This window comes from Thalia democratica, chromosome 9 (genome assembly GCF_965202585.1).
Source record: "Thalia democratica chromosome 9, ktThaDemo2.hap1.1, whole genome shotgun sequence".
NCBI lineage: Eukaryota > Metazoa > Chordata > Thaliacea > Salpida > Salpidae > Thalia > Thalia democratica.
In genome coordinates this window covers 29,587,960-29,613,809 of record NC_139173.1, presented here as the reverse complement: position 1 = coordinate 29,613,809, position 25,850 = coordinate 29,587,960, and the positions used below count along the sequence as shown (strand labels likewise).

The 25,850-nt window shown below is 26.2% G+C and overlaps 3 protein-coding genes across 4 annotated transcripts; all 3 read right to left on the bottom strand.

Annotated features, from left to right (window-relative positions):
• Window positions 1-613: 613 nt before the first annotated feature.
• LOC145843873 (actin-2-like) lies at window positions 614-7,085 on the bottom strand. The gene is made up of 10 exons (XM_082951131.1): window positions 7,031-7,085; window positions 6,683-6,762; window positions 6,295-6,407; window positions 5,815-5,878; window positions 4,983-5,130; window positions 3,932-4,093; window positions 3,440-3,567; window positions 2,476-2,659; window positions 968-1,107; window positions 614-679 (listed from the first exon to the last, which is right to left on the bottom strand). The coding sequence occupies exons 1-10, from the start codon at window positions 7,083-7,085 to the stop codon at window positions 614-616; spliced, it is 1,140 nt and encodes a 379-aa protein (XP_082807257.1).
• A 4,557-nt stretch (window positions 7,086-11,642) lies between these two features.
• LOC145844421 (uncharacterized) lies at window positions 11,643-14,768 on the bottom strand. The gene is made up of 7 exons (XM_082951819.1): window positions 14,612-14,768; window positions 14,347-14,445; window positions 14,047-14,106; window positions 13,501-13,581; window positions 13,201-13,341; window positions 12,816-12,870; window positions 11,643-12,402 (listed from the first exon to the last, which is right to left on the bottom strand). Exons 1-7 carry the CDS (start codon window positions 14,738-14,740, stop codon window positions 12,368-12,370), a joined length of 600 nt encoding a protein of 199 aa, XP_082807945.1. The 5' UTR covers window positions 14,741-14,768; the 3' UTR covers window positions 11,643-12,367.
• A 6,762-nt stretch (window positions 14,769-21,530) lies between these two features.
• On the bottom strand, window positions 21,531-25,360 carry LOC145844260 (uncharacterized). 2 transcript variants are annotated; one of them, XM_082951640.1, is made up of 7 exons: window positions 25,204-25,360; window positions 24,921-25,019; window positions 24,493-24,552; window positions 23,741-23,821; window positions 22,919-23,059; window positions 22,496-22,550; window positions 21,531-22,102 (listed from the first exon to the last, which is right to left on the bottom strand). In XM_082951640.1, exons 1-7 carry the CDS (start codon window positions 25,339-25,341, stop codon window positions 22,068-22,070), a joined length of 609 nt encoding a protein of 202 aa, XP_082807766.1. In that variant the 5' UTR covers window positions 25,342-25,360; the 3' UTR covers window positions 21,531-22,067. The 2 variants fall into 2 exon arrangements, with proteins under 2 accessions (XP_082807766.1, XP_082807767.1); XM_082951641.1 differs by having other exon boundaries at window positions 22,928-23,059.
• Window positions 25,361-25,850: the final 490 nt, after the last annotated feature.

Sequence of the window (25,850 nt, the reverse complement as noted above, 5' to 3'; positions counted from 1 at the left end):
TTGCAAAACCATTTTCAGAAACATCTACTTGGCAAAAAAAAAAATTCGACTTCTACATAACTAGTTATAATCGGCTCTTTCATTAGTTAACTACCCATTTATTTTATCTTACGTCCTTACTAGTTATTAATCCCTGATAGCTAAAATTGCCCCAATTAATTGTTCTAAAAATTAAAAAAAAAATTTTTGAAGCCTTTGAACAAATATAAATATACACAAACGTTTCTCTAAGTTTCCTTATTTTTTATTTTACATAAAAACTTCCAAAAGAACTTTTTAAAAAGTTTATTAAATTATTAACATGAACACACTATTATTGTCACTTGTATTATCGTTACATTTAACATTAATATATTAGTATCAAAATCAAAACAGTAGAGAGAGAATTATTAAACTATATCATTTAACAATATTTACAAAGTATAAAAGTGATGTTGATTTAATTTGTACTTACAATTTAAAAAACGGTTTAAACTATTTTGCAGTCAACCAGCAATATAAACGAGTCTTAGGAAAAAAAAAAGAAATTATATACAAATATGTACACTTTGATAACAATTCTTGTATCCGGGGAAATAACCGCCGTGAAAATCCTATACAGAAAACGGCCATTTTAGAAGCACTTCCTGTGGACGATGGAGGGACCTGACTCGTCATACTCCATTTTGCTGATCCACATCTGATTATTAAGATGTTAAATTGTTGACGTTTTGAATACAATAAACAACTTTTAATCAACTTAAATGTCGTGTTTACCCAATATGTACTTTCTTTTTAAACAAAGTCTGGCGAATTAAAACAAGCATGTCGGCGTATATGTCGTATATGGTATTGCATGTAAGGCGTTCAAAGTATAAAATAAACAAAATATTTTGAGCAATTTAAACAAGTAAAATTTTTGTAATTATCCCTATTCTATTCAGCGAACCAGCTTTAAATTAAAAAAACAAATTAAAACAACCCAAACCTGCTGGAAAGTGGACAATGATGCCAATATGGATCCCCCGATCCACACTGAGTACTTCCTCTCGGGAGGAGCGACGATCTTGATCTTCATCGTCGCGGGCGCGAGAGCGCTGATCTCCTTCTGCATCCGGTCAGCTATGCCTGTGTGACGTCATAACACACGTTTAATTTTTATCGAGTTAAACTAAACTTGTAAATAACTGCCACGATTCTTTAAAACAAAAACACTGAACAAGAGATGTTTCGTTTACTAAAATAATATTTTCAGTTTATTTCCGAATACAATAATGCTTTTATCTGTTTAACAAATGCGTAGATTGTAATTAAATTTTTTAAATTTGTTCTCTTAGTATGTAACAAACTATATATAAATGAGCTTGTGTTTGTTTATATTACTAACAAAATTTATATGGCAATGTGATTTATTTGTTAATACTGTTTAAATCGTTAATTTTTATTTTGTATATCACAAAACCTATGTTTTTTAATTCAACATTAGTTGTTCTTATAACAACTTTTGTCTGGACTGGTGTGAAACTACAATTATTCCGATGAGACTTAATGTGTTTTCAAAAGATATAAGTAATCAGCGTATTTAAAGCAAAACGGAATACAATAAAGGTTTAAATTAAAACATCTTAGGTACAAGTATATACCATATCATACAAGTTTAAAATCTAATTACTTTTAATATCTAAAATTGTAAGACAAAATGTAACAATGTGTTTTTTGGTAAAAATCAAGAGACTACATAAAAAAATTAATCGTCATCAAAGCTGTAATGTATTAGTAATGGCAGTTTAATGTGTTGTGAGCACATAGAAATAACATCCGATTTATCAATGTTACGTCATAATATGTGTGGTTAAAGCTTGCACCACAGCTTGCTTACAGTGACTGTAATGAAAATGTGTTACTGTAAAACATTCTTTAAATTTTATATAAAATATTTCAGCTTAAATATTAAAGATTTTAGTTTTTCCCACAAACTTATATGCGTTAAGTACTTCGCGTATTTTGATTATTTTATAAGTGATATATTTTAACTAATAACGTAATAGTTTTGAACATTACAAATGACTAAAAGAGTTACAAAAATGGTCTAAAAAATACTACTATTCAGAAAAAAAAATTATTAATTAAAAAAACTGTTTTTTTTTTCTAACAAAATAACTGATGGTCTGGTTTACGTAAATCTTGTTAAACAATTACTTCAGACAACGTTCTATTTTTCTACCAGTTGAAGATGTAAAATAATCAATTTTTCTCAAAATTTATCTAACAGAAGTTAGAAAAGACGGTGTTGGTGTTAAAATAGCATAAACAACAATAATTACGTCATACCTTGAAAACATGGTGGTTCCTCCCGACATTACGGTGTTTGCGTACAAAATAATATATGTATATAATCAATTATGACGTCACACCTGGAAACATTGTGGTTCCTCCCGACATTACGGTGTTCGCGTACAAAATAATATATATATATAATCAATTATGACGTCACACCTGGGAACATGGTGGTTCCTCCCGACAGGACGGTGTTCGCGTACAGGTCCTTCCTGATGTCGACGTCGCACTTCATGATCGAGTTGTACGTCGTCTCGTGGATTCCAACGGACTCCTTTCCGACCAAGGTGGGATTAAACAAAACTTCTGGGGTCCTGAACCGCTCGTTGCCAATGGTGATCGTCTGGTAAGAAAAAGTTGGGTTGTAAGTTGTTTTATTACTGTTAACTTATTTAACTTGTTCAATTACCATTAATTATCTTATTCATTACATATCGGAAGCTGTTCATAGTTTATGCTTTTGGGCGTTTTAATTTATTTACAACTGCTGCACTTATTGCATGTGTTGATTTTTGTAAACGATATATTTGTATTATAAATAAAATATCACTGTTACATTTACACGTTTTTAACAAAAAACCAAACCTGACTAGTAATTCCCACCATACCAAGCGGAAAACTTGCTCGTGTTATTATTTTTGTTTTACAAAAGTTGACAAACCTGCCAACTAAAACGCTCGTAAATTTAATCGAGGTGACAAACCTGCCAACTAAAACGCTCGTAAATTTAACCGAGGTGACAAGTCTGCAAACTAAAACGCTCGTAAATTTAACCGAGGTGACAAACCTGCAAACTAAAACGCTCGTAAATTTAACCGAGGTGACAAACCTGCAAACTAAAACGCTCGTAAATTTAATCGAGGTGACAAGTCTGCAAACTAAAACGCTCGTAAATTTAATCGAGGTGACAAACCTGCAAACTAAAACGCTCGTAAATTTAACCGAGGTGACAAACCTGCAAACTAAAACGCTCGTAAATTTAACCGAGGTGACAAACCTGCAAACTAAAACGCTCGTAAATTTAATCGAGGTGACAAGTCTGCAAACTAAAACGCTCGTAAATTTAACCGAGGTGACAAACCTGCAAACTAAAACGCTCGTAAATTTAACCGAGGTGACAAACCTGCCCGTCGGGAAGCTCGTAGCTCTTCTCCAGCGAGGATCCCGTTTCCGCCGTCACCATCTCCTGATCGAAGTCGAGGGCGACGTAGCACAATTTCTCCTTTATGTCTCTCACGATCTCCCTCTCCGCTGTTCAACGTTTAAATCAATTTTTTTTAATACTTTTGTTTTGTTACTTTCACAACACTTATGGTCGGTCTTATAAATAAAACGTTGTTGTTACACAAAGCTACATCTTTAACTGATGTAGCATAAACTGTTTGAGACTGAAAAAAACAAAAGTTTGCTGCAAAACAAACTGTTTCCAACGCACCAGTGGTGTCAGCTAATATCAACACAAAAACAACACATTCAGCATAAAACACACCATCTGTACTTTTTAGAAAATATTTGAGCCAAAGTTTCCAGACTTTTAGCTAAAGTTTCAAAATTATCAAGTTAAAAAAAAGTCAAAAAACAAACTTTGCTTTACTAACAAATGAAACCAACTCACCAGTTGTGGTGAAGGAGTATCCCCTCTCAGTGAGGATCTTCATCATGTAGTCGGTGAGATCCCTTCCCGCCAGGTCGATCCTCAAGATGGCGTGGGGGAGAGCGTACCCCTCGTAAATGGGGACCGTGTGGGTGACGCCATCGCCGGAATCGAGAACGATACCTGTGAAAAAATGTTAAATAAACCTGATAAATATCTTTGGAAATATGTGTAATTTTTTGTTGGATATTTTTTTTCTAGCTGTTTAATATTCATATTACATGGAAAAATATTATCATAAAGACTGTTAAGTTGGCAAATACAGTGTGCAGTGATTATGATAAATAAACTAACAAAAATAGATTTAGATTTTTCTCTTGCAGTTTCAGTGTTTGATTTACTGTTAAAGCGTTATCAAAAAACAGTGTTCTTGCATAAATTATCACCCCAGTTAAGCACGTTGTAAAATACAAAACTAGTTATATAAACATACAAGCTATTGTTGCTTTGAACGTAAAAAAACAGTTGAGGCTTTTAATTTTTATTTAAGCTTTTAATTCTTTTGTTAATTAAAACTACCGAAAAACAAAAAGATTTCAAATAAAAACGAGCAAAATTAACTTTTCTACTACTTATCGTTACTTGTTAACTTTTAACCAGCTTTTAAACAGCCACATACAGTTTAATAAACCAAAATTGCCTTTAATCTAACCATTAGAATTCTAACCAACAGTGCTGGCGCTAAAATCATTTATTAAACAATACTTTTAAACAGCACCATATAAAATCTAACTGGTAGTGCGTCCTGATACTGCTAAAATTCAAAAAAAGTATAATTGTTACACAACACTTTTAATACCGTACACCATTGATTAAACCAGTAGTGCATCCTGACTTTATAACTAATTATCGTACAAGAACTTTAATGTCATCATAACTTTAACCAGTAGTGCATCCTGACTTTAAAATTATCGTACAAGAACTTTAATATCATCATATTCCTAACCAGTAGTTCTTCCTGACTTTATAAATAATTATCGTACAAGAACTTTAATATCATATTATTTCTAACCAGTAGTTCTTCCTGAGGCGTACAAGGAAAGCACGGCCTGAATGGCCACGTACATGGCCGGAACGTTGAATGTCTCGAACATGATCTGAGTCATCTTCTCCCGGTTCGCTTTCGGGTTCAGTGGCGCCTCTGTCAGCAGGACAGGGTGCTAGATAGAGAAAAATAATAGTTGGAAAACTGTCAACAAAAGTTTCTAATACATAAACTGAATTAAATTAAATGCTAAACAATTAAAAACAATTAAGTCGGGAGTACCTGGTGCTAAATGAAGAACTTTTTTTTATTCTATAAAGTTTAAAGCAATTGTTATTTTATGTGTATTGAACTTTGTAAACAGCTTAAATATTTTCGATTATTTGTTTTAAAGTAAAATAAAGTGGTAAATTTTGATTTCGAGTTTCGGTATGTATTTTTGAAGCTAATTACTCTTAATGCATAAACTATTTTAGCTGGTTTTCATGTAAATGATTGATCTAAAAGTTGTTTAGAACTGTTTCGATAAATTTGATAGTTTTCAACATTTTTCAACTAAACAACTTTGATAAGTTTTATGCGTGTAAAAGAACAAACTAAAAAATTGCTATATGCTTTTTTGAAACATTTATACAAACTTAATACTTTTCAATACTAAATTTTCAAACAAAACTTCAGCTGTTTTGCGTATAAGGGAATGAATTTAAAAAAATAAGTTGGCTTTAATATAATAAATAAGTCTTTTTAATGAAGAAAAAAAGAGTTTCAGTAAGTTCAATTGAAACTAATTACTCTTAATGCTTAAACATTTTTAGCTGGGTTTCATGTGAAAGAAAAAACTAAAAAGTTAAAAACCAACTTCTTCCGGCCCGACGCGGAGCTCGTTGTAGAAAGTGTGATGCCAGATCTTCTCCATGTCGTCCCTGTGTGACGTCATAATAAGTCATTATGCTGAATTTGACGTCATAATAACTCGTTTTACAGTTTGTCAGTTATGACTTTGATCACAATTACAGTGTTTTATCTATTTTAGTGTACTCTGCATAGCTGACGTCAAGTGAAAGTAATTTATAAAACTTTTTGCTAACGATCTTTTACAGTTGTGGTTTTGACGTCATAATAGTCTGTTGCGACTTGAACAGTTTGAATTTTAAGTCTCTATAAACAACACTGTTCAGTTTTTTCACAATTCGTGGTAAAGGCCATTTTAATTAGTTGATTCTTTAAAAAGTAAAAACTGGGATTTTAAGTAGTGGATAAGCGTTTGGAAAATATTTCAAACTCCTACAAAATAAAAATCCTTAGATGATGTTAAGTACTACAATATGTTTATTCCTACCAGTTAGTAACGATTCCGTGCTCTATGGGGTACTTCAGTGTGAGGATGCCTCTCTTGGACTGGGCTTCATCTCCCACGTACGAGTCCTTTTGTCCCATCCCGACCATAACTCCCTGTTAAACATTATATTAAAAACAAACCAGTTGAAGAGGTTTTTTTTTTACTTTACGTAATCGATGCGTTACAAGTTAACTGTTAATATATATTAACTGTGCAACTCCTTGTTGGTTAAATATAGTTATAAGAGATTTTTTTTCTTAAGTTATTGGAGTATAAGTTAAACGTTTTTCATTTTCTAAATTACAAAACATATGAACGATACGCATATTAATAGCATGTTTGTTACTAGAATAAGACGGAAAGCAATCAAGTGTACAAATGTTCGAACCTGATGCCTCGGTCGACCGACGATGGATGGAAAAACAGCCCTGGGTGCGTCATCACCAGCGAAACCGGCCTTGCACATTCCTGATGATAATAAACTGTATATTGCGGAGTTAAAAGTAACAAGCTGTTTTTTTAGTGTTAAAAAAAATTGTCATTGTGTTTTGAATTAAAGTGGAATTTACGTAGCAGTAAACATACAATGCCGTAAAGTTTATACTGCTTGTCAAGTTGACTAACGTTAACATTGTTGTATGATGATCTTCAGGAGTTTTAAGTTTGCTGAAAAGAAGGTCTTACACACAGGCTTTCTACACAATGGTGTTTTTTATATGAATAAAAATAAACATACCTGATCCATTGTCGACTACTAGTGCTTGTACTTCTTCATTTTCTTCTTCACTCATTTTAACTTGGTTTTTTTACAGAGGGAGGGAAACTGTAAAATATTGAATTCAAGAGGGTTTGATTTACTATTTACACGACTAACATAGTTTTCAGTTTTCACTTAAGCGGACTTGTCTTTTAATTTTCATTAAAGAGTGTTTCATTTTGAAAATTAAAAAATGTATAGCCAACGAATTTTCTAACTTGATTGTAAACCTTAACTTGTTAGTTTTTAGCCGTACATGCTTGAAAACAAATTTTTTATTTACATTAAAAAGAAAACTCTATTATGTCACTTAAAATATTAAAGTACGTCACTTAGAATATTAAAAGTATTCTAACTCAGGCAAAAAAAAACTATATCCTGCAACAAAACAGCATGATATATACAAATAGACACAACTAGAATTTAACTCACGTGTTCAATTAACCTGCGCCTGCTTCAGCCCACGACGAACAGAAGTAATTCAAATTGCCAACATGGCCAATCTGTCACCGGAAGTATGACATTGTACTTCTCTCTACTGACATCAAGTGGTCAGGCGCTTTGTTAATTAGTGCTCTAATGTAAGTGTTTGAAAATAAAGTTATTTTTGTTTTTTTTACCACAACAATGTAGTTATAAAAACAACGATATTCTGAAAAGTTAAACTAATTTAAAGTTTTTTTACCTATTGTCCTTTGTTTACATAAGTTCTAACTATTGTTCCAACTTTATTTAAAAAACTGACTGTCGGTGTGCAAAAAATTAACCATAATTTTTATAAATACCAGTAAAACCTGCATTACCTGTAAAAACTAAATGAAAAACGTAAGAAAAGCAGTTAATAACTTTAAAAATTTACAACTATTAACTGTAAAGCTAACGACTCAAGTACCATTTGTTAAGTACGTTTATATGTTTAAGCTGATACAATTAACAAAAACAGAATGAAAAACAGCAAATCAAAGTGTAATTAATTCTCTAAAATAACTTACATCTAACAGTTGAATTTTGAGAAAACTATTGCTTATTTTTTGAGAATGGAAATCTTAACGTCAACTTGATTAAGAAACATAAATTAGTTTTATGAACAACTAATACTGTTTTAGTTATACAGTTTGTTAGTTAAACATTTTAATGTTCAACATATTTTTATTAGCTTATTTTTAAAGAGTTGCTTAAGTAAAAAAATTGTAAATTAATAATTTTTATAGTTCATTTAATTTTTAACGCATATTTTTTTACTAAAAACTTATATAGAAAACCTTATTCAAAACAATTGAGGATGTTTAAAATTTTCTTAAATAAATTTTTTCTTAAAAAGTATTATTAAAAGGTTAACTACATAGGTACATTCTTTATAACTTTCATTTTTGGAATTATTTTACTTATGATTATTTTTGATTTTTAAACATACAACATTGACTTGCTGGTACAGATAGTTTTCAGTAGCTGTTAACATTAAAAGTTTGAGAGATTGTTCAATTTTAAAACTTAAATATTCCACTTCCAACAACCTTTTAAGTTCCAAGGAGTTTTTTTTAAATTGTGTAAACAAATTGACTTATTTTACAACAAAATCTAAGGTTTAATTTAGGTAATTTAGTTTTATTAGATTATGAATGTATTGTTTAACACAGTTTGAAAGCATTGAGTATAAATAAAAGTCATTAAATACGTACTAAAAACTCCTAAATTAGATTATTTTAACAAATATAAGATGCTTTATGAAATACGCTCACTATTCCATTAATAAAAGTGTATTTTAAAAATACATTTTAGACTTTTAGATTAAGTTAGTATTAAGTTGTATGTGCTATACCACTTTTAATTATAATTACTTTATGCTTATAGCAAATATGACGTTAATTTTATTTTATTGAACACTTTTAACAACGTTGTTACTTATAACATTTGTTTTTTGTACAATTTTTTTTAATAATTAAAGTAGCTTAATAAAACAAATAATTATAAAGAAAAGTTATTAGTATGCAGAAGTGGTTATTTAAGCTTGCAAATAAGAAGTGATGTAATATTATTGTGTAGGCGTTTATGCTTCATACTGTGTTTTGCTTTAAATTAAATAAGACTAATTTGTTTCACTGCCAATGTATACTTTATAACTGCTTAATTATAAAGTATACATTTTGAAATCTGTTTTCAAGTAGTGCAAATTTATTACTTTATTGTAAACTCATTTCATACAATTTTTTCTTATACCGCATTCATGCAATTTTTAAATTATAATAACTGTTCAAAAAATGTTTTCATAAGTTTTCAATTAAACTGACAAGCTCTAACCCTTTTAAGTATAAAAAAGAGTAAAGAAACAAGTGTAGATGTTTATTAGACTTCAAAGTTGAAATCTAATCCGCACCTAGTGCGTGATTCGATGACCGAGAGGTCTTTTTCGTAGACCCAGGTCCTTTAAACCATAATTTTATTTAAGCATTTACTTTTTTGTTCAATAAACTCACTTAATTAAAACTTAAAAATCAAAGTGAATAAAATTTACACTTTTTTGTTTTATGTTCTTTTGCTAAAAATTTTGTTAATATTTTAAAGTTTGATTAGAAATCTAAAAACTGAGTGTGAAATTGTTTAAAAAAAATTTTTTAACTGCATATAAAAAGATGGTTTAAATCAGGGATAGGCAAACTGCGGTTCGCGGACCAAATGCGGCCTTTAAAGCAAAAAGAACTTTTTGTCTGAAAGCATACTTTTTTGAAACATAAAAAAAGTAGTAGTAAAAACTTAAAGTTAGGCTTTAATCATAAACATTACTCTTACTAATGCTTTTTTATTGCTTACTTAATCACATATTTGCTTTGAAATAGTACTTTCTAAACGATTACTATGAATGTTTTAAAATAAAAGCGACCAGCTTCTTAAAATGTTTGAAAAGTTGGCTAGTGACTTATAAAAACTGTCGAAATGAAGTTTGTTTTATAAAGTTGGCTTTGTTTAAAAGTTTAACATTACCTATTGTAAATTAAAAATCAAAAGGAAGTATATTAATGTTTAAAATTTTAAGAACTAAATAATCTAGTTAGAAAAAACAATTTAACCAAAACTTTAATGCGTATCTTAAGATAAGCTATGTGGTAAATATTTAATTTTATAAGAAAACAAAATTATCAAAATAAATTAGCTTAATTAAAAGTCAAGTGAAACTTTTCAAGTGTTTTAAAATAAAAACAATCTTATTTTTATATACTTAAAGTTTCCTTTAAAACTAGTTTTATTAAGACATTAAACAACAAGGTTAAAACTAGCTAAAAATAACTGCAACATTATATTATTTTAAGTCTTTGTCGAGATATAAACCTTTGCTTTTATTTATGAGTTTATACTTAACCATAAATATGTATGGTTTTTAAGACATAAATATGCAAAAAGATTTGTTAGTAAACAAAAAACAATTTTTTAAGTAGATTTTGTATGTATATACTTCCAAAAATTAAAATTTTATATATAATTTTTTTTAGGGTTTATTAAGTAAAATTTGTTTTAAAACAATAAAGAAAAGCTTAACATATAGTTAAACACAAGTTAGATTTAGTACAGTAATCATCAATTAAAATTAAATATACTCAAACAATAGTTGTTGTTATACATAAACTAGTTAAACGTTTCCATTCAGTATAATTTAAAATCAATACAATATTATCATATTTAATAAACACATAGATTAAAGTTATCCTAGTTTAAGCTGGTATGAGCGTATAAATCGGTCATATCATTACTAAAAACTATAAAAGATTGTGAATCAAATACAAAACGCTAAAAAATGCTAACAACATCATATTGATTTTAGTGTTTTCTGAACCACTGCTCTCAATCAAACTGCACAAACCTTCATCGCAAATCGTGTAGGCTACAGAAACTTGCTTTTTATTCAAACTGAAATATCTTTCAGGCTGCTTTATGACGTAATAACAGCCTGTGTTAGCATCAGGCTCTCCAGAAACTCCCAAGGTCATATTGACACACCTTAAGTCTTTGGTTGAGATCTCAGTGTCACAAAACTTTACAATCGGATCGCATTCTACTTTAGATCCATGAAAATTTGCTGAAGAACAATCGTAGCATTTAAGACTGCAAACTAAACTTAAGGTGCAAAAAAGAACTAATAAAAGTTTTAAATAATTCATTGTTTTTACAAGTAATACCTAAAATTAGAAGTATCTGTATAAGTATTTGTTTAAATGGTATAGTTTTGTGCAGCAAATGAGTTAAAAAAACGTATATAAAATTATTTTTGTAAACTTTAAATAGTTACTAGCATAAACTACAACATAGATAACTACATAACAAGTGTTAAAAATTTTTTTTTGAAACAATTAGTGTGACACATTAAGTTAAGACTTTTAAAATATAAATGTTCTAATAGTTTATTATGTACAATAAAATTGCTAAGGAAATATTAGCACTTTAACTGATGTTTAGGTTTCGAAACAAAATCACAACAAAAACTAAAAAATATTTCATAGCTTAATGAAGCGTCACTGAAGTAAAAATTACTAAAAATGATATTAAAGGAACAAAAAAAGTTAAAATAGTATACAAAGTAACTAATTAAAAGTTATCAGCTTAAATTTTAATAAGTAAACTGTTTATTAATTAAAAAGCAAGAAGACTTAGTCAATCTACTAAAAGCTTTAATGTAAACATAGAATTTAGGTTTATTGCTTCAATCTATAGCTTTAAGGTGTTCTAAAAACGTAAAAATTAAATACTACTTGATATTTATTGATTTAGAACTTTATTCTGTTATAAAGCTTTTTTAAACTAAAAACTTTTTTTTATAAAGAGGATTTACGAATACAAAGGTTTTTGTGTAACACTTTTACAAAGACAATTAAAAAAGGATTAAAACTTTGTTACCAGGCTGTTTTGTTCTGTAAGTTTATTATTAAACACTCTTATTTTACTGTTTGTTTTTGTTCATTTTTTATTATCAATGAAAACTGATCAAATTTTGTTTGAAACTTGACGTTTTAAATATCTATAAGACTTATTGGTTTGTGTTTCGTAATTAATAAAAAAAAAGTTTTAGTGAGCATTTTTGAAAGCATATAAAATGTTAAAAAATATTTGAAAAATAGATTATATAAAAATGGTTTGATAATTATGAAAAAAACTACGATAAATATTAAAAAGAAAAATTTTATAACTTTTTTTTTAAACATTAGTAAAATGTTATTACAATTTTAGCTATAATTTCACTTATGCAGGAACTGTGTACTGAACAAGTTGGTTGATAAGAAACATTTATAAACAATAAACCATTTAAGCAACTTGTTCATAAAATACTGGTTACACTGATTGATCATGAGTTTCATCGAAGTATTCTGTATTTATTAATTGCAAAATTAGTTGGTTTTATTTGCATACTTAAAAATAATTATATAAAAATGTTTAGTATACATAATATTTTAATATTTATATTGCTTTTTTATAAGTTTGACTGATTAAAGTTAAGTATCTAAGTCAATTTTTATTGTATTGTTGTAAAAAAGAACAAAATGATTAACGAAAATTGCTTAACAAATAAAACTTTTAAACTTTGTTTTACATATATAAAGAAAAGTTTTCAAATAATTCTTGCACATAAACGAACAAATTACTACTTTATTTTTTTGTTTTTTTAAAAGCTTGGAAACTCTTGCAAAAAAAAAAATTACTTAAGTTTTTTAGTTTTTGTAAGGTAAAAATCAAGAAAAAATCTTCAAATTATTAAAAACATTTACATAAAAATTCGTACCTGATGGTGGATAGACTGATTGGACAGTTACTTCACTTTGCGCATAATTAGTTTCCTGTTTAAAAATACAAAACTTTGAGTAAAAAGATCTAGTTTTGAATGAAAAGTTGTAACTGAAAAACTTTTCTTTTATGCAAAACATTCAAGCGTACATATTTCACTTTTTTATTGTTAAGAAGAAAAGCTAACTTTTTTTTTATTAAAATAAGTGCACATCTTTTTGGTAATTTTAAGTATAGTTTATACTTAAGTAACTAATGAAAACCACCAAACACTTGAACGTTACTAAATAGAGAATGGTTATACTTATTTTATATTAAAAAAATTTTCAATCTTATTTAAATGGACAGTATATTAAAAAACATTAATTATTTTTTCTATTTACTTTGCTTAAGTTTTTGCTGAAACATCCATACAATACACAATTAAACAGGACAGATCCAATAAGCAATATGATCAATATATCTGCACAAACAAATGTAAAAACCCACAATCCAAAAAAGAAATCTTCGTTTATTCTATGAGTCTATAAGTTATATTAATTACTTCTGTGTCATTTTCAAATAAAAACTAACTATTTTTGAACTATTTAAGTTTAATAAAAGTAGTGCATTTAAGACAATGTTACTAAAAATTCGTGGTTCTCAAATTTTATGTAGGTTCTATTCTATTTTAATTTGCTTACTTTTTCAGAAACTAGTTGATAAACAAAAAGTACAATTGACATTACAAAACCGGCAACATTAAATCCCAACGACAGTCCAACCTTTAAAGTTGTTAAGTTAAAAAAAATAACTATTTTAATCGTTTTGATCATCTTTAAAACAAATTTTGCAAACTTCTAGACATATTTATTCGTTTTTGAAATTAATTTAAAAAAAGCTTCCTAAAACATTATGAATAATTTTACACTAGATGTTTAGGGCACTTTAGAAAAGTTTGTATAACGAACTTTACAGTTTCAATTATATAGAAATTTAAAAGAATTGTAAAGTTTCAAGCACACTTTTTTGCATATTTACTAATTTTATTTGTACTTTAATTCAGTTTGGAAAGTTATTAAAAAAAATATAGTTAGAATTTTAAAACGAAACTTCTTTAACACTGTGTTTAACTACTTACACTACCATTGTTATAACAAAATAAAAAGTATCATCTAAGTAATTTGTTTTTCCTCAACATTCAAGTTATAAATAATACAGCATATAAATCACTACTTATTCAAACTAACTGATTTTGTGGAATTTAAACCAGGTTGCAAAAATACTCCAAAAATTCCACCAAGAAATGTCTAAAATCAATTTAGTTTTACAGTTATATTATTTTACTTTTTTTTACTCATTTTATTTTACATGCTCACTTTAACTAAAAATTTTGAACCACTTAGTTATTAAATAAAATGTAATCTACAAGTTTGTTACCTAAAAATATTTAATTAATTTTTAAACGTTTGTATTTAATATTTCAAACCAATGACTTTAAAATAACTACTTGAATATCTAAGAAATAAAGAAATATTAAAAACACCAACCACAAACGAACACCACATGCCAGCTCCTATAGTCAACCACAAGGTTGTTTGAATGATGCCAGCTATAAAACAGACGAGGGAAACAACTGTCACTGCGAGCTACAAAAACATTAGCTTGTTTATTTCATAGCAGAACTACAGAAACAAACAGTTGTCGATAATGAATAAAAGTTTGTGTGATTTAGTTTAAAATGTAATGCTCTTGTAATTTTTGAAGGTTTCTGGAAAATATGCTGCACAATTTTAGTTGTATAATTTGACTAACACTCAATCTGATGATTGTCATAGCAAGTTTTTCGTGTTCTATTGGGTAAGTGGATGTTTTCAATGCGTTCCATTCGGTTTTTAGTGTTTGATTTAAACTTGGTTTCATTTTTGTTTCTTTTAATGTCATAACTTTTTTTCTTTAAATGTTTATTTATTTAAACTAGTTTGAATTAAAAATTCTTGTTTAGAAATACCTTGAAAATTATAACTTAAATATTTCTTTAAAGTATCTCTAATAAATATAGGCTGATAACTATTAGAACCGTTTAAAAGTTAAATTCGAGTTTAAACTTTAAATATTTAATATATTGGTATTTTTTATACCGTCTAAATATTAAAGAAAAAAAACAGTATTTAGAGTTAGTATATGGTTAAAATTTGACAGACTTATCTAAGGCAAACATAACAAAATAACAGCAGTAGATATAATTTATTTCTACGTGGTTACAAAGTATTTTAACTATGATATTGTTTGTTATAGAAAAAAATCAAGCTAAAATCTAGTTCTGTAAACGATTAAGTTGTCAGTACATCTAAAAACAGTTTTTAAACAAATCTTATCAGTAAAGAAGTAGTTGTAGTACTAATGCTCTACAAGGTAATGGTGAACTTTAGTTTGTTAAAAAATAAATTTACAATTTCAAAATTTTTTAGTATTTGAGTTTAGGTATAAACGTAGCATTTAAATGCAGTTGTTAATTTCAAAATACAGTATAGTTTAAACTTTTGCTAAATGATATAAATTATTGTAAAATACTTACAATTTTTCCAAGAGTTACAACTTACCGTGCAAAAAGATTAAAATGGAAAAATAATTTAGAGCTTTTGGTTATTAAATCATGAAAAGTAATGTATATAACATATAAACTACTCTTTAAGTTTTATAAATTTTAAAAACTTAAATTAAAACGTTTCTTCCATAATAATAAACTTTTCTAATATTTAACATAAGTAATATTAGCTATAAAACACAACAAATAAAACTACTACTGCTAAAGAACATACTGATATTTTCTAACAATATCTGTTCCAGCTACAAAAGCTTTCAATGTAAAGGTATTTAAAAATAAAATTTCATATGCTTGGTAACCTGAAAAAAATAGCAGTAAACAAGCGAACCGTTTAAAATTTCTAAAAAGTTGTGCCGCAGTAAAATAGTTTTAACTTTTAAGATTTGTATGGAAATTTCTTTTATTAAACACACTATTAGGTTGACAACCTTAGTTTGCTATATAAAAATTTACTTCACTTGCTTAAAATATTCACTTTGAGGAAATTTAAATATTTAGGCAATCATGATTTTAGTCTTTTTGAGTTTGTATTTTTTTCTTAAAGATCTTATTTTAGGTATATTTCAATTATCATTTTTTTTAAAGCATTAGAGTTGGATACTTTTAATTCATTTGAGTGTTTACATTATTATCAAAGCTATTAAAATTTTATTAAATACCATTCTTTACTAAAACAGCATGAGTAAAAACAGTTTGTTTATTATAGTACTTGTGATTAAGATTTGTAAAACATACATATAAACTCATTATTTATACATTTTCGGTTAAACTCATTTAACATTTTCTTTAATCCTGCTCTGAGCTTAAAATTTATAAAATTTGTACACTTAAACGTATCAGAAAACACATTTGAGTAATTTTTAACCATAACTGTCGTCGACAATACATTAAACTCTATCATTAGACCAAACTTTTTTGTCGTTCAATAAACAACAAACTACTAAACTGTTGATAATTCTACAGAATTATCTTCACTGCTCAACAATAGTAAAAACTAGCTTTTTTATATTCTGAGGATTTTTAAGAAGATTTTGTTTTTACAAGTTTGAAAATACTGTCATGACAAGTGATATTATGAGTGCTGAAATCATAGTACTTTTTGAAAACTACTTTGCCAAGTTTCAAAAACTAACAAAATGTTAATAATTTTTAAATGACGACTTAACAAGTAACTTTGTTGTACGTAAAAAATGTTTATCTTATTAGCTAACTATATTTGTTTTAACTTAATAGCTTATAACTTATTAGCTAACTTTATGTTAATTTTTCAAACCACCAAGCTAACAAGTCAGCAGGGAAGTTGTATTTATCTATACTTACTTTTATACTTTTATTTACAGCAACAGTTAATTAAATCGAAACCTTAAATTAAGTAGACGTGTTTGTTAGAATAACGCAGATGTTTCGTTTTAAACTAGCTACTATTTGAGAAATAGCTAAATATATTTTAATTAACAAAAGTTTTAGTTTAAAAAAAGTAAAATAAGTTAAAAACTATTAGTATTAAGTATTTTGAAATCACATCAGTTTTGTTGTTTTTAGGCTTTGAAAGTAAGTTTTTTACGAATAAATTTTAAAAATACCACCTAAAAGTTAACTGTACCAAACTATGTAAGCTAGAATTTTAAATTTAATTAAGTAAAAAAGAGTTTTAACGTGATTTTAGTGTAGACGTTCTACTTAGAAATTCGATGTGTTGCATCGCTATTTTATTTTACGATTTAGATCTTTAATGTTTTATTTAAAATTAGCGATATATCTTAAGCTTCCAGAACAAAAGCGTCACTAATGAAGGTCTTAAAAAAGAAGCTAAAAATTATTAATACCGGTTATTACTACTATGATATTAACCATATACAAATAAAATAGTAAACTGATGAAAATTTTTTTTTTGAGGATTGTACTGTCACAGCTTTTCAGTCAAAATTAAAACTATTTTAGATAAAATATTATTTTTATAAAAAAATAGTGAAAAAATTATCGAAAATAATTGCTGACAAAAAAATAAACTAAAAACCAAAAATGTAGTACGTAGTATACTTGCTGAAAGATGTGGATTTTATTTTAGTTGTATAATGTTTTATTGTGAAGTTTTATTACTAATTTGGATCCTTATTGCAACTATTAAAAAAAAAACATAAAAATCACCAACTTTTTACCGTTTGATGTCTCTCTCTTTACTTACTTTAAATACTATACGAATAAAGTTGTAATATTTTTTATTGTCAAAAATTTTCCAACTGTATGTTCTAAAATAACTTTGTTTGTAGATTATAAATTTTTCATTGAATAAAAAAAACTGTTGTTGTAAATTGACTACATAAAATCTACATAAGTTTTTGATTTTTTTTTTGTCATTTTAAAGTTATTTAACAAACTTATTATAAAATATTTAAGAATATTTCATAGCTTATAGTATTGAAAAACTCTTAAACACGTTTTAAGTTTTCAAAAATTTCAAACCTGAAAGTACAATACTACAAAAGTTAAGAGTTTAATAACTTTATGTTAAAATTTTAAAGTTTATTTAATATTATCTAAAATAGGTTTATAGAATAATTAAATATGTAAACTTATTTTAAGTTCTAAAAAAGTATTATAATTTACAAAAAATTAGATTATCATTTTATAAAAATCCTTTCTTTTTAACAAAACCTTTCTTAAACTAACAAAAATAACTATCCAAGTTTCTCTACAACAATTTGTGTTACATTCGATGCTTTAAAAGTGAGTAACATTTGTATAAACGGATTTTTCTTAAACAGTGAAAATAAATAATAATTAGTTTAACTTTGAACTAAAATTAAATAAGTAGTAAAAGTAACTATAGTTTTTAGGATACACAGTTAAAAATAACACAATCATGAATTAATACGAGTATTACTGTTAAATTAGTTCACTACATTATGAAATCAAATTGAAAACTTAGTTTGTGATTTAAATATGTTTGACTTAGTATACTAATATATTTTAACGGACAACTGTATCGAAACTAAAAAAATAAATTTGTAAGCTATAACTATTCTTTTATTGTTTGTACGATTGAAAAGTCTGAATCGAACTAAAATCTAAACTATATTGTTAGTCAATTGTTTAAATTTTTTATGACATAAATTTTTAATATCTAGTTGAGTACATATTTATGCTATTTTGAAGTTTTTATTATGTTTAAATATTCTTTTAAAAACTAATGTAGCATTCAGAAGCGTTGCGTGGTATTTTTGTTATGGAGTATGGTAAATTTACAAGTATTAATTTGATATTTTGAAAAGCTAATTTAGTAAGATAAAAATTTTATAAATAAAACAATCTTTTTTAAAATAATCACTTTGACGTTTTTATAATATTATAATAAATTTTTTTTTCAATATTTCTATGCCATATTCGCATAATAATGCTTCTCTAGTAACATTAAAGCCAAGGACAAACAGTGTATATGAGTTCATCACAACTCAAGACGTATTTATTTAGAAAAAAATTACTATGGTTTTCATAGTAATAGTTTTCAACGTTGAATAAAAACTTATCATGTAATATTTTTACTATAAAAATAAATTGTTAGACAATAAAAATACCCAAATTTAACTTTCAAAGCAAAAAAAAAACACTTGAATTGATAAAATTGATGCTCATGTACTAAAAATGCAAGTATATTTCTTTAATATTTATCTATTTATACATACACATTGATTACTACAACACTTAACAATATGTAACTATTGTGTAACAGTGTAAAATCTTGCTAAAAGGTTAGATGCTTCTTAAAATTTTCACTGCTCATCAAGATCAATTAGCTGTATATTTACATTAAATACAAGCGGAAAACAATTGACGTTTAAAAACAACAAGACTTAATTCATCAATTTTTGAGGACACATTAAGGTCATGATCGCATAGAAATTTTTGTCTAAACATTTTTACTTGAGTATATTAAGTTAAAGGCTTAAAAGTTTTAAACAACATCTACTTCAATTAACCATGTAAACCAACTATATTTTACTGATAAAAATCAAATAACTATCAACAATATTTTGACATTTGTTCAAGCTTTAATAAAGAAGAGAATTAAAGATTTCAGACAAAACTGTATTAAGTGCAAACAAATAAAGATTACAGTTTTACTTGTTTACAAATTGTTTATAAAAAACGGTGTCAGTACTTTTTGATATTAATGTTGTTTTCGTAACTGTTACCGATTATTAAAAACTTATTGAAAAGTTAAGTTTAAAATTTCACGTCATAAAAAGGGTATGTATTCTCAATTTCTTATTATATTTAGTATATTATATTTTTTTAGTATTTGCATCAAAAACTTTCTTTATTACCTGTTTTTAATTTAAAGCAAGATAATCATTGCAATAATTTCAAATATTTAAAGGTAATTAAGCTTTATAAATACTTAAGAGTAGTTAAATCATGAATTGAATAAAATGTCGTTTGTTAGGTTTACTTTTATTAAATTAATAGAGCTTAGAATGTATAGGAAATAGCTTCATAAAGTTAAAATTGTGAGCAAATAACACACTTCACTTATACTGAATCGTTTTTAATTTAAAGAAAACTTTTACTAAACTCAATTAAGCGCGTAAAACTAACTTTTGTGTTTAGAACGAGTTGCTTGTTTGTTTCAAACTATATTTTAATGAGCTTAAACGATTAGAAACTACTAACCTGTATACTGTTGGATTTAAAAAATCCTACCCTCTAACAGTAGTTACGTTTAGTTACTCAATTAACCTGTTTTTAATTGAACTCCAAATAAAAAGAGCACTATTTAACTTTCAACATTGACGAGTACTATTAAATAAGTTGTCTAATTTGTGATATTATTTCAAACTAATTGTACAGTGAAGTGTCATACAGTTGTAAAGTTTCTTATTATTTGTCAACCCTTATTTTTATTTTAACTTCTACTTTATCACATACAATACTAAAACAAAAAGTTTTATATGAAAATGTAAAAAAATAAGTAAAATAATCATCATTTCATGTTTATACAGTCATTTGTTTATGTGTAAGTTTAAAAACTAATAATGAAGTAATCTAAAGTATTTTTAAGTAATGCTAAGTTAAAGGACTAAGGTGGCAAAAATTTAATTTGTTCATACTTAAAGTACTACTGATGCAGAAAACTGAGATTCCTTTTTGTATTTCCGTAAAGTATCTGTATATTTTAAGATGTTTTTTGTGTAACTATTTGTTTTATAAAAAAATATATTAACTTTTCGCGGACAAACAAGTATTTCGTTCACTATTCACGTTCCACTACTAATTTATGAGTTTAAAATTCAGTATAATTTAGTCTCTAGAATTTAGTCTTCAGAAGAAGACATTTTAGTGTATTTTAAATTATATGTATTTTAATTTTTTTTCTATTACATTTTGTAAAATTTTTTCTAAATAAAAACAGATAATGTAAAATATAATAAGCAAACTTTACTTTAAACTAGCTTAAATTCTTATTTGCTTAAAAGTGAACAATATATTACGTTTTTCACCACAAAATAGAATATATATAGTACTTAAACGAAAAAAGTTTAAAGCTTAATGGTTTATTAAAATACTTTTAGAAATAATAGTTTACTTTTCTAAGTCAAGAGATACTTTTAGTTTTAAACGTCTTAGTTTCAAAAAAAAAATTGAAAACATAGAAGTTTCAAACTTCGAATTTTAAAAGCTAAAATGTTTAAAAGTATTTAAACAAACTTTTTTTTTTATTAAGTTCAAAAAACTAGTATTTTTTTATGTTGTAAATATACGAATAAAAGACGCTCATAATATTTTGTCCTCAGACCTGGTACACGAAGAACCTTTCGGTTACCATGGATACCTTTTAGCCTCTTAAAGCTACCAAACAGTGACAAAGTAAAACTAATTAGAGTTTTAATTTTTTTTTATCAGTTACTTTCAATTTGTGGTATTTATGAGTTACAGTACAGAGACTTCAGTAAAAACTTAGTGTTAAATAACTGTATTCGTTTGTTATAACATCGTTTATTGATATTTAAGTTTTTAAACACTTGTGTACTCAATTTACAAAGAAAAAACAGTTAGTTGTAAGCAGAAAAACCTAAAATCAACTAAAAACGGTTTTTAATAATTTTCAAGTTGTATTGTATAGTAACTATATAAAATAATTAAACATCAAAAAGATTAAATTTTAATTATGCAATTAATAACTGTGTCAAAATTTTTAAAAGAGTCTGCTTTAAACATTTGAAAGATAAAAATGTATACAAAAACAACAATTATAATTTAAACGAGAACCGTATCTTCGAAAATTAATGAAAAACAAAATTCTTTTTGTGTTTTCCAAGGTAAAACAAAGTCAACAAAAAGATTAAAATACAAAACTGTTTTAAGTTTTTTTTTCGACTTTGACAGCGTTTTAAAAACTATGAACGAGCTTGTATTTTGTAATAAATCAGGTTAGAAAACAAACAAATTTTGGCTGCAAGTATAAAACTAAGCAAAAAAAAAATTCTAGTTGTTTTACAATGAAAGTAAGGTTTAAATAAGAAGAAAAAAATTTAAAAAACACAAAATATTTTTAAACATTAATATTTGAACAAAGTAGTGTTTCTCAAAGTGTTTTAAAGGATTCCTTTTGTTCTACAGTTACAGAATTGTCAAAAGCTAAATTGTATTGTTCTTATTACTTTTTTATACTTTTTGATATTGAATTTCATCGAAGTAACCTGTAATTAATAAACTGTTTGTTTTAATGAAAAACTGGTTTGTTTTGTTTATTCAATTTTATATAACATCGGTTAAGTATGCAAGATTTCATAAGAAAAAAGTTGATGTTCTAAATAAATTAACTTGGTAGTCTAAGTTAGGTTAGTTATGTGTCAACCTGAAACAGAACATAACAAAATTTTAACAAATAAAATTCCTTAAACGTCGTTTATCATATACACAAAAAAGGTTTTTAATAATCTTTGTGTAAGTAAAAATAAAAGAGCTATATTTTATTTTTACTTTTAAAACAGTTTAGAAAGTTTTACAACAAAATTTACTTCAGTTTTTTTTAACTTTTTCAAACTGCAAATCAAGACATGTTTTTTATATAAACAAATAAAATTACGAACCTGGTGGTTGACTGATTGTTTGAACAGTTACTTCACTTTGCGTATGATTAACTTCCTTTTGAAAAAAACAAAAAAAAAAAAATACAAAGAATCAGGTTTTGAATTAAAAAAAAGTTGTAAAAAATAGTAAAAACTCAATGTAAATTTACTTTATGTTAAAAATATAAAACTTTGAGTAAAAAGAATTAGTTTTTCAATTTTAGAGATAAATAAATCTATTCATTTTAGCGAACAACAATATATGTTCTCAAATCATATTTCGAAAAGACTGGAAACACATACTACTTTGTAATGTAAAGTACAGTTATAAAAAAAAACTTAACAATAAATCAACAAGAATTTCGATATTATTACATTAAAGAGTGTTTATACAATTTACAAGCATTCTATTCTAAAAAACGTTGTTTCTTATTAAAAACTTACTTTGCTTACATTTTTGCTTAAGCACCCATAAAAAACTAAAATGAAAAGAGTAGAACCAACATATAATGTCACCAATATACCAGCGCAAACAAGTGTAAAAGCCAATGGTCCATTAGATAAATCTTCGTTTGATTCATTAGTCTATAAATTGTATCATTATTTTAAATTAATGTAACTTAATAAAAGCAACTTTAGAAAATTTAACAAAACACTGCTTAATTTTTCTGCTTCTTCAAAGTTTTTACAGCTTTTTTATTTCAAAGATACACATTGCTGAAATGTTCATAATATTATATTTTTCGTGCTTAACTCTTCACTTCTTTACTATACAATAAAAATAAAGTTTCAAATTCAGCTTAAAAAGTCAAAAGGTAGTCAATGTAAAAGTAATAATAATGAACTAGCCTCAAATTTAGTTAAATCAAAAATGATTTAACGGTTTTTTATAGTTTCAAATCTTTTAAATCTTTAAATTCAATTATAATTACTTGAACTATTAAAGTTATTAACTAGATGTTTTGCAATAGAAGATTTTTTTGAAGCATTTACTGGTATTTCAGATTTACTTTCTTTGTTACTAATTTTACAAAATTCATCAATATCCTTTGTACATTATTATTATTACTTTTACATTGATTACCTTTTGACTATATAAGCTGGATTTTAGACTTTATTTTCATTGCTTAGTAAGCAACCGAAAAGTTAAGCACGAAATATATTTTGTTATGAAAGTTTAAGTTATGTGTATATATGAAATAAGTTATTGAATTGTCAAAAATTGTTTAATCTACTCAAATTTTATATTTTTCATAAATAACTTACATTTATAGATAACAGTGCAGAAATAACAAGCACAATTGACATTGCAAGGCCGATAACACTAAGACACAACGAAGCTCTGTTCTTTGAAAAAAATAATTTTAAGAAAAACTTTAAAATATTAAAATAATAATTACTCTAACAATTTTGATCACAACCTAGCTAACAAGTTAAACTTGAAAAAAATTGTTGCAAAGTTCTAGACATGTTGGTTCTTTTTAGATTACAGTTGAAAAAAAAAGACTTTATAAATTATTAATGTACTCTAAAGAATGACAAAATGGAATTTATAAGTAGAACTTATGTATCTTGAACAGTTACTATAAAATTAATAAAACGCTTGCCTTGTGTTAAAAAGTTCTGTTAAGAAGGCTTTTACGTTAGAAAATACTAGGTAAACTACTATGTGTTAATTTTCTTATACTATTTTATGTATTTCTTTATGTTTCAATTATTTTTAATAAACTTATCTTTATGCGAGATATTCAAATTTATTAAAAATAATTTATTTAAATTTATTTAAAAGGTTGTACAATAACTTCTACAACTTCAGCTCTACTATAATTTTTAAGTTTCTAGCAATTTTTTCATACTTTATTTCTAATCATGGTCAGTTTAGTAAATTATTTAAAAATTAAAGCATAATGAAGCAGTGATGTAGCTTGCACTACAAACACTACAGGATTTTAAAAAAATCACTAAATTAATTTGCTCTCCCAAAAATTGAAAATTAAACAGTGTATAACAAAACTAACCGATTTTATTGTTTCCGAGTCAGCTTCCAAACTGCATCCAAATATTCCAGCAAAATATGTCTGAAAAATATTTTTTTGAAATAAATCTATTTTAACTTTTTTTTTTTACATGCTTATCAAAAAGTAATTTTAAGCCTTGAATAGATCAACTAATTTCTTCATAAGTTATAAAACGTTTAATATTGTTTATTAAAATCAAAGAATGTTTAAAACTACTCTATAAGTGGTTTATTGAACAAAAACAAAAAAGTTTCTCAAAATTTTTACTTCAAGGACCTTGATACACAAAAAGACATCTCGTCCATCGAGTTGCATACTCAACTTTATCAAAGTTATAATGAGCTAAAAATTAAAAAAAAGGAAAAAAAAACTTTACAGTTTATTAAGCATTACAAATCACTGTTTCAACTAATAGAACACAAACTAACCGCAAACAAGCACCAAACACCGCCACCTATCGACAAATACTGAATTATTTGAATGATTCCGAATAAGTAACATGCACTAGAAACAATTGTAACCGCTATCTGCAAAAGATTTCAGTTCGTACTATGCAATGCAGTGTTAAAATAGTTCCGAATATAAAGAATTCCGAACAGCGAACAATTTTTTGTTTTCAAATTAAAACATAATGGTCAATTTTTTTTTGCAGTTTCCTTGTATTAGCCTGGCAACTAGGATATACAGCAATATTTGCTTTTATGAACTAACACTCAGCCTCATGATATTCTCACCAAGCTTTTTGTGCCCTATTGGGTACATAGGTGTCTTTAATGCGCTCCATTTGTTTTTTAATGCTTGATTTAGGCTTATTTTGAATTCCTCTTTTTCTTGTAATGTTTCGGTCATTATTTTTTTCTAAAGTTTATAATCTTTCAGAACTAGTTTTAACTATAAATGTTTCTTGTTAAAAACGTTAGAAATTGTTGAGTAGATATTTCTTAAAAGGACATATAGCTATAAAAAGATAAGTCCTTTAATTATTAAAACCAGTAAAAAGTTAATCTGGAAACACTTTTTTAAATTTTTTTTTTATAAGTTGTTTCATTATATCTAAATGTCATGTTAATTAATCAATTTCTTTATGTTAAAGTTACTAGATGGGGGCTAAAATAATGAAGACTAGTTTACGGCTAACACAACAAAAGAATTGTATTAAAACACAACATGGTTCCTAAGTATTTAAATAAAATGATTGTTTTTATACAACAATTAATATACATTTAAACTTTAAAAACGAGTAAGTTATAAGTCAGATGCAAAACTCTTTAACTAATTAAACTTAAAAAAGTTAACAGTGTTGGAAGTTAAAAACAAATGAAATACTAAGCAGAGCTTAACTGGTATTTCTGGTTGTA

Coding starts and splice junctions, on each gene's coding strand:
- LOC145844421 (XM_082951819.1), bottom strand. CDS start 14,740: ATGACATTAAAAGAAACAAAAATGAAACCAAGTTTAAATCAAACACTA. Junction 13,342..13,500: donor ATCAACTAGTTTCTGAAAAA/GTAAGCAAATTA, acceptor TATAACTTATAG/ACTCATAGAATAAACGAAGA. Junction 12,403..12,815: donor ATCAGTCTATCCACCATCAG/GTACGAATTTTT, acceptor TAATAAATACAG/AATACTTCGATGAAACTCAT.
- LOC145844260 (XM_082951640.1), bottom strand. CDS start 25,341: ATGACCGAAACATTACAAGAAAAAGAGGAATTCAAAATAAGCCTAAAT. Junction 23,060..23,740: donor CTGCACTGTTATCTATAAAT/GTAAGTTATTTA, acceptor TACAATTTATAG/ACTAATGAATCAAACGAAGA. Junction 22,103..22,495: donor AACAATCAGTCAACCACCAG/GTTCGTAATTTT, acceptor TATTAATTACAG/GTTACTTCGATGAAATTCAA.
- LOC145843873 (XM_082951131.1), bottom strand. CDS start 7,085: ATGAGTGAAGAAGAAAATGAAGAAGTACAAGCACTAGTAGTCGACAAT. Junction 6,763..7,030: donor AGTAGTCGACAATGGATCAG/GTATGTTTATTT, acceptor TATTATCATCAG/GAATGTGCAAGGCCGGTTTC. Junction 1,108..2,475: donor AGGAACCACCATGTTCCCAG/GTGTGACGTCAT, acceptor GACGTCACACAG/GCATAGCTGACCGGATGCAG.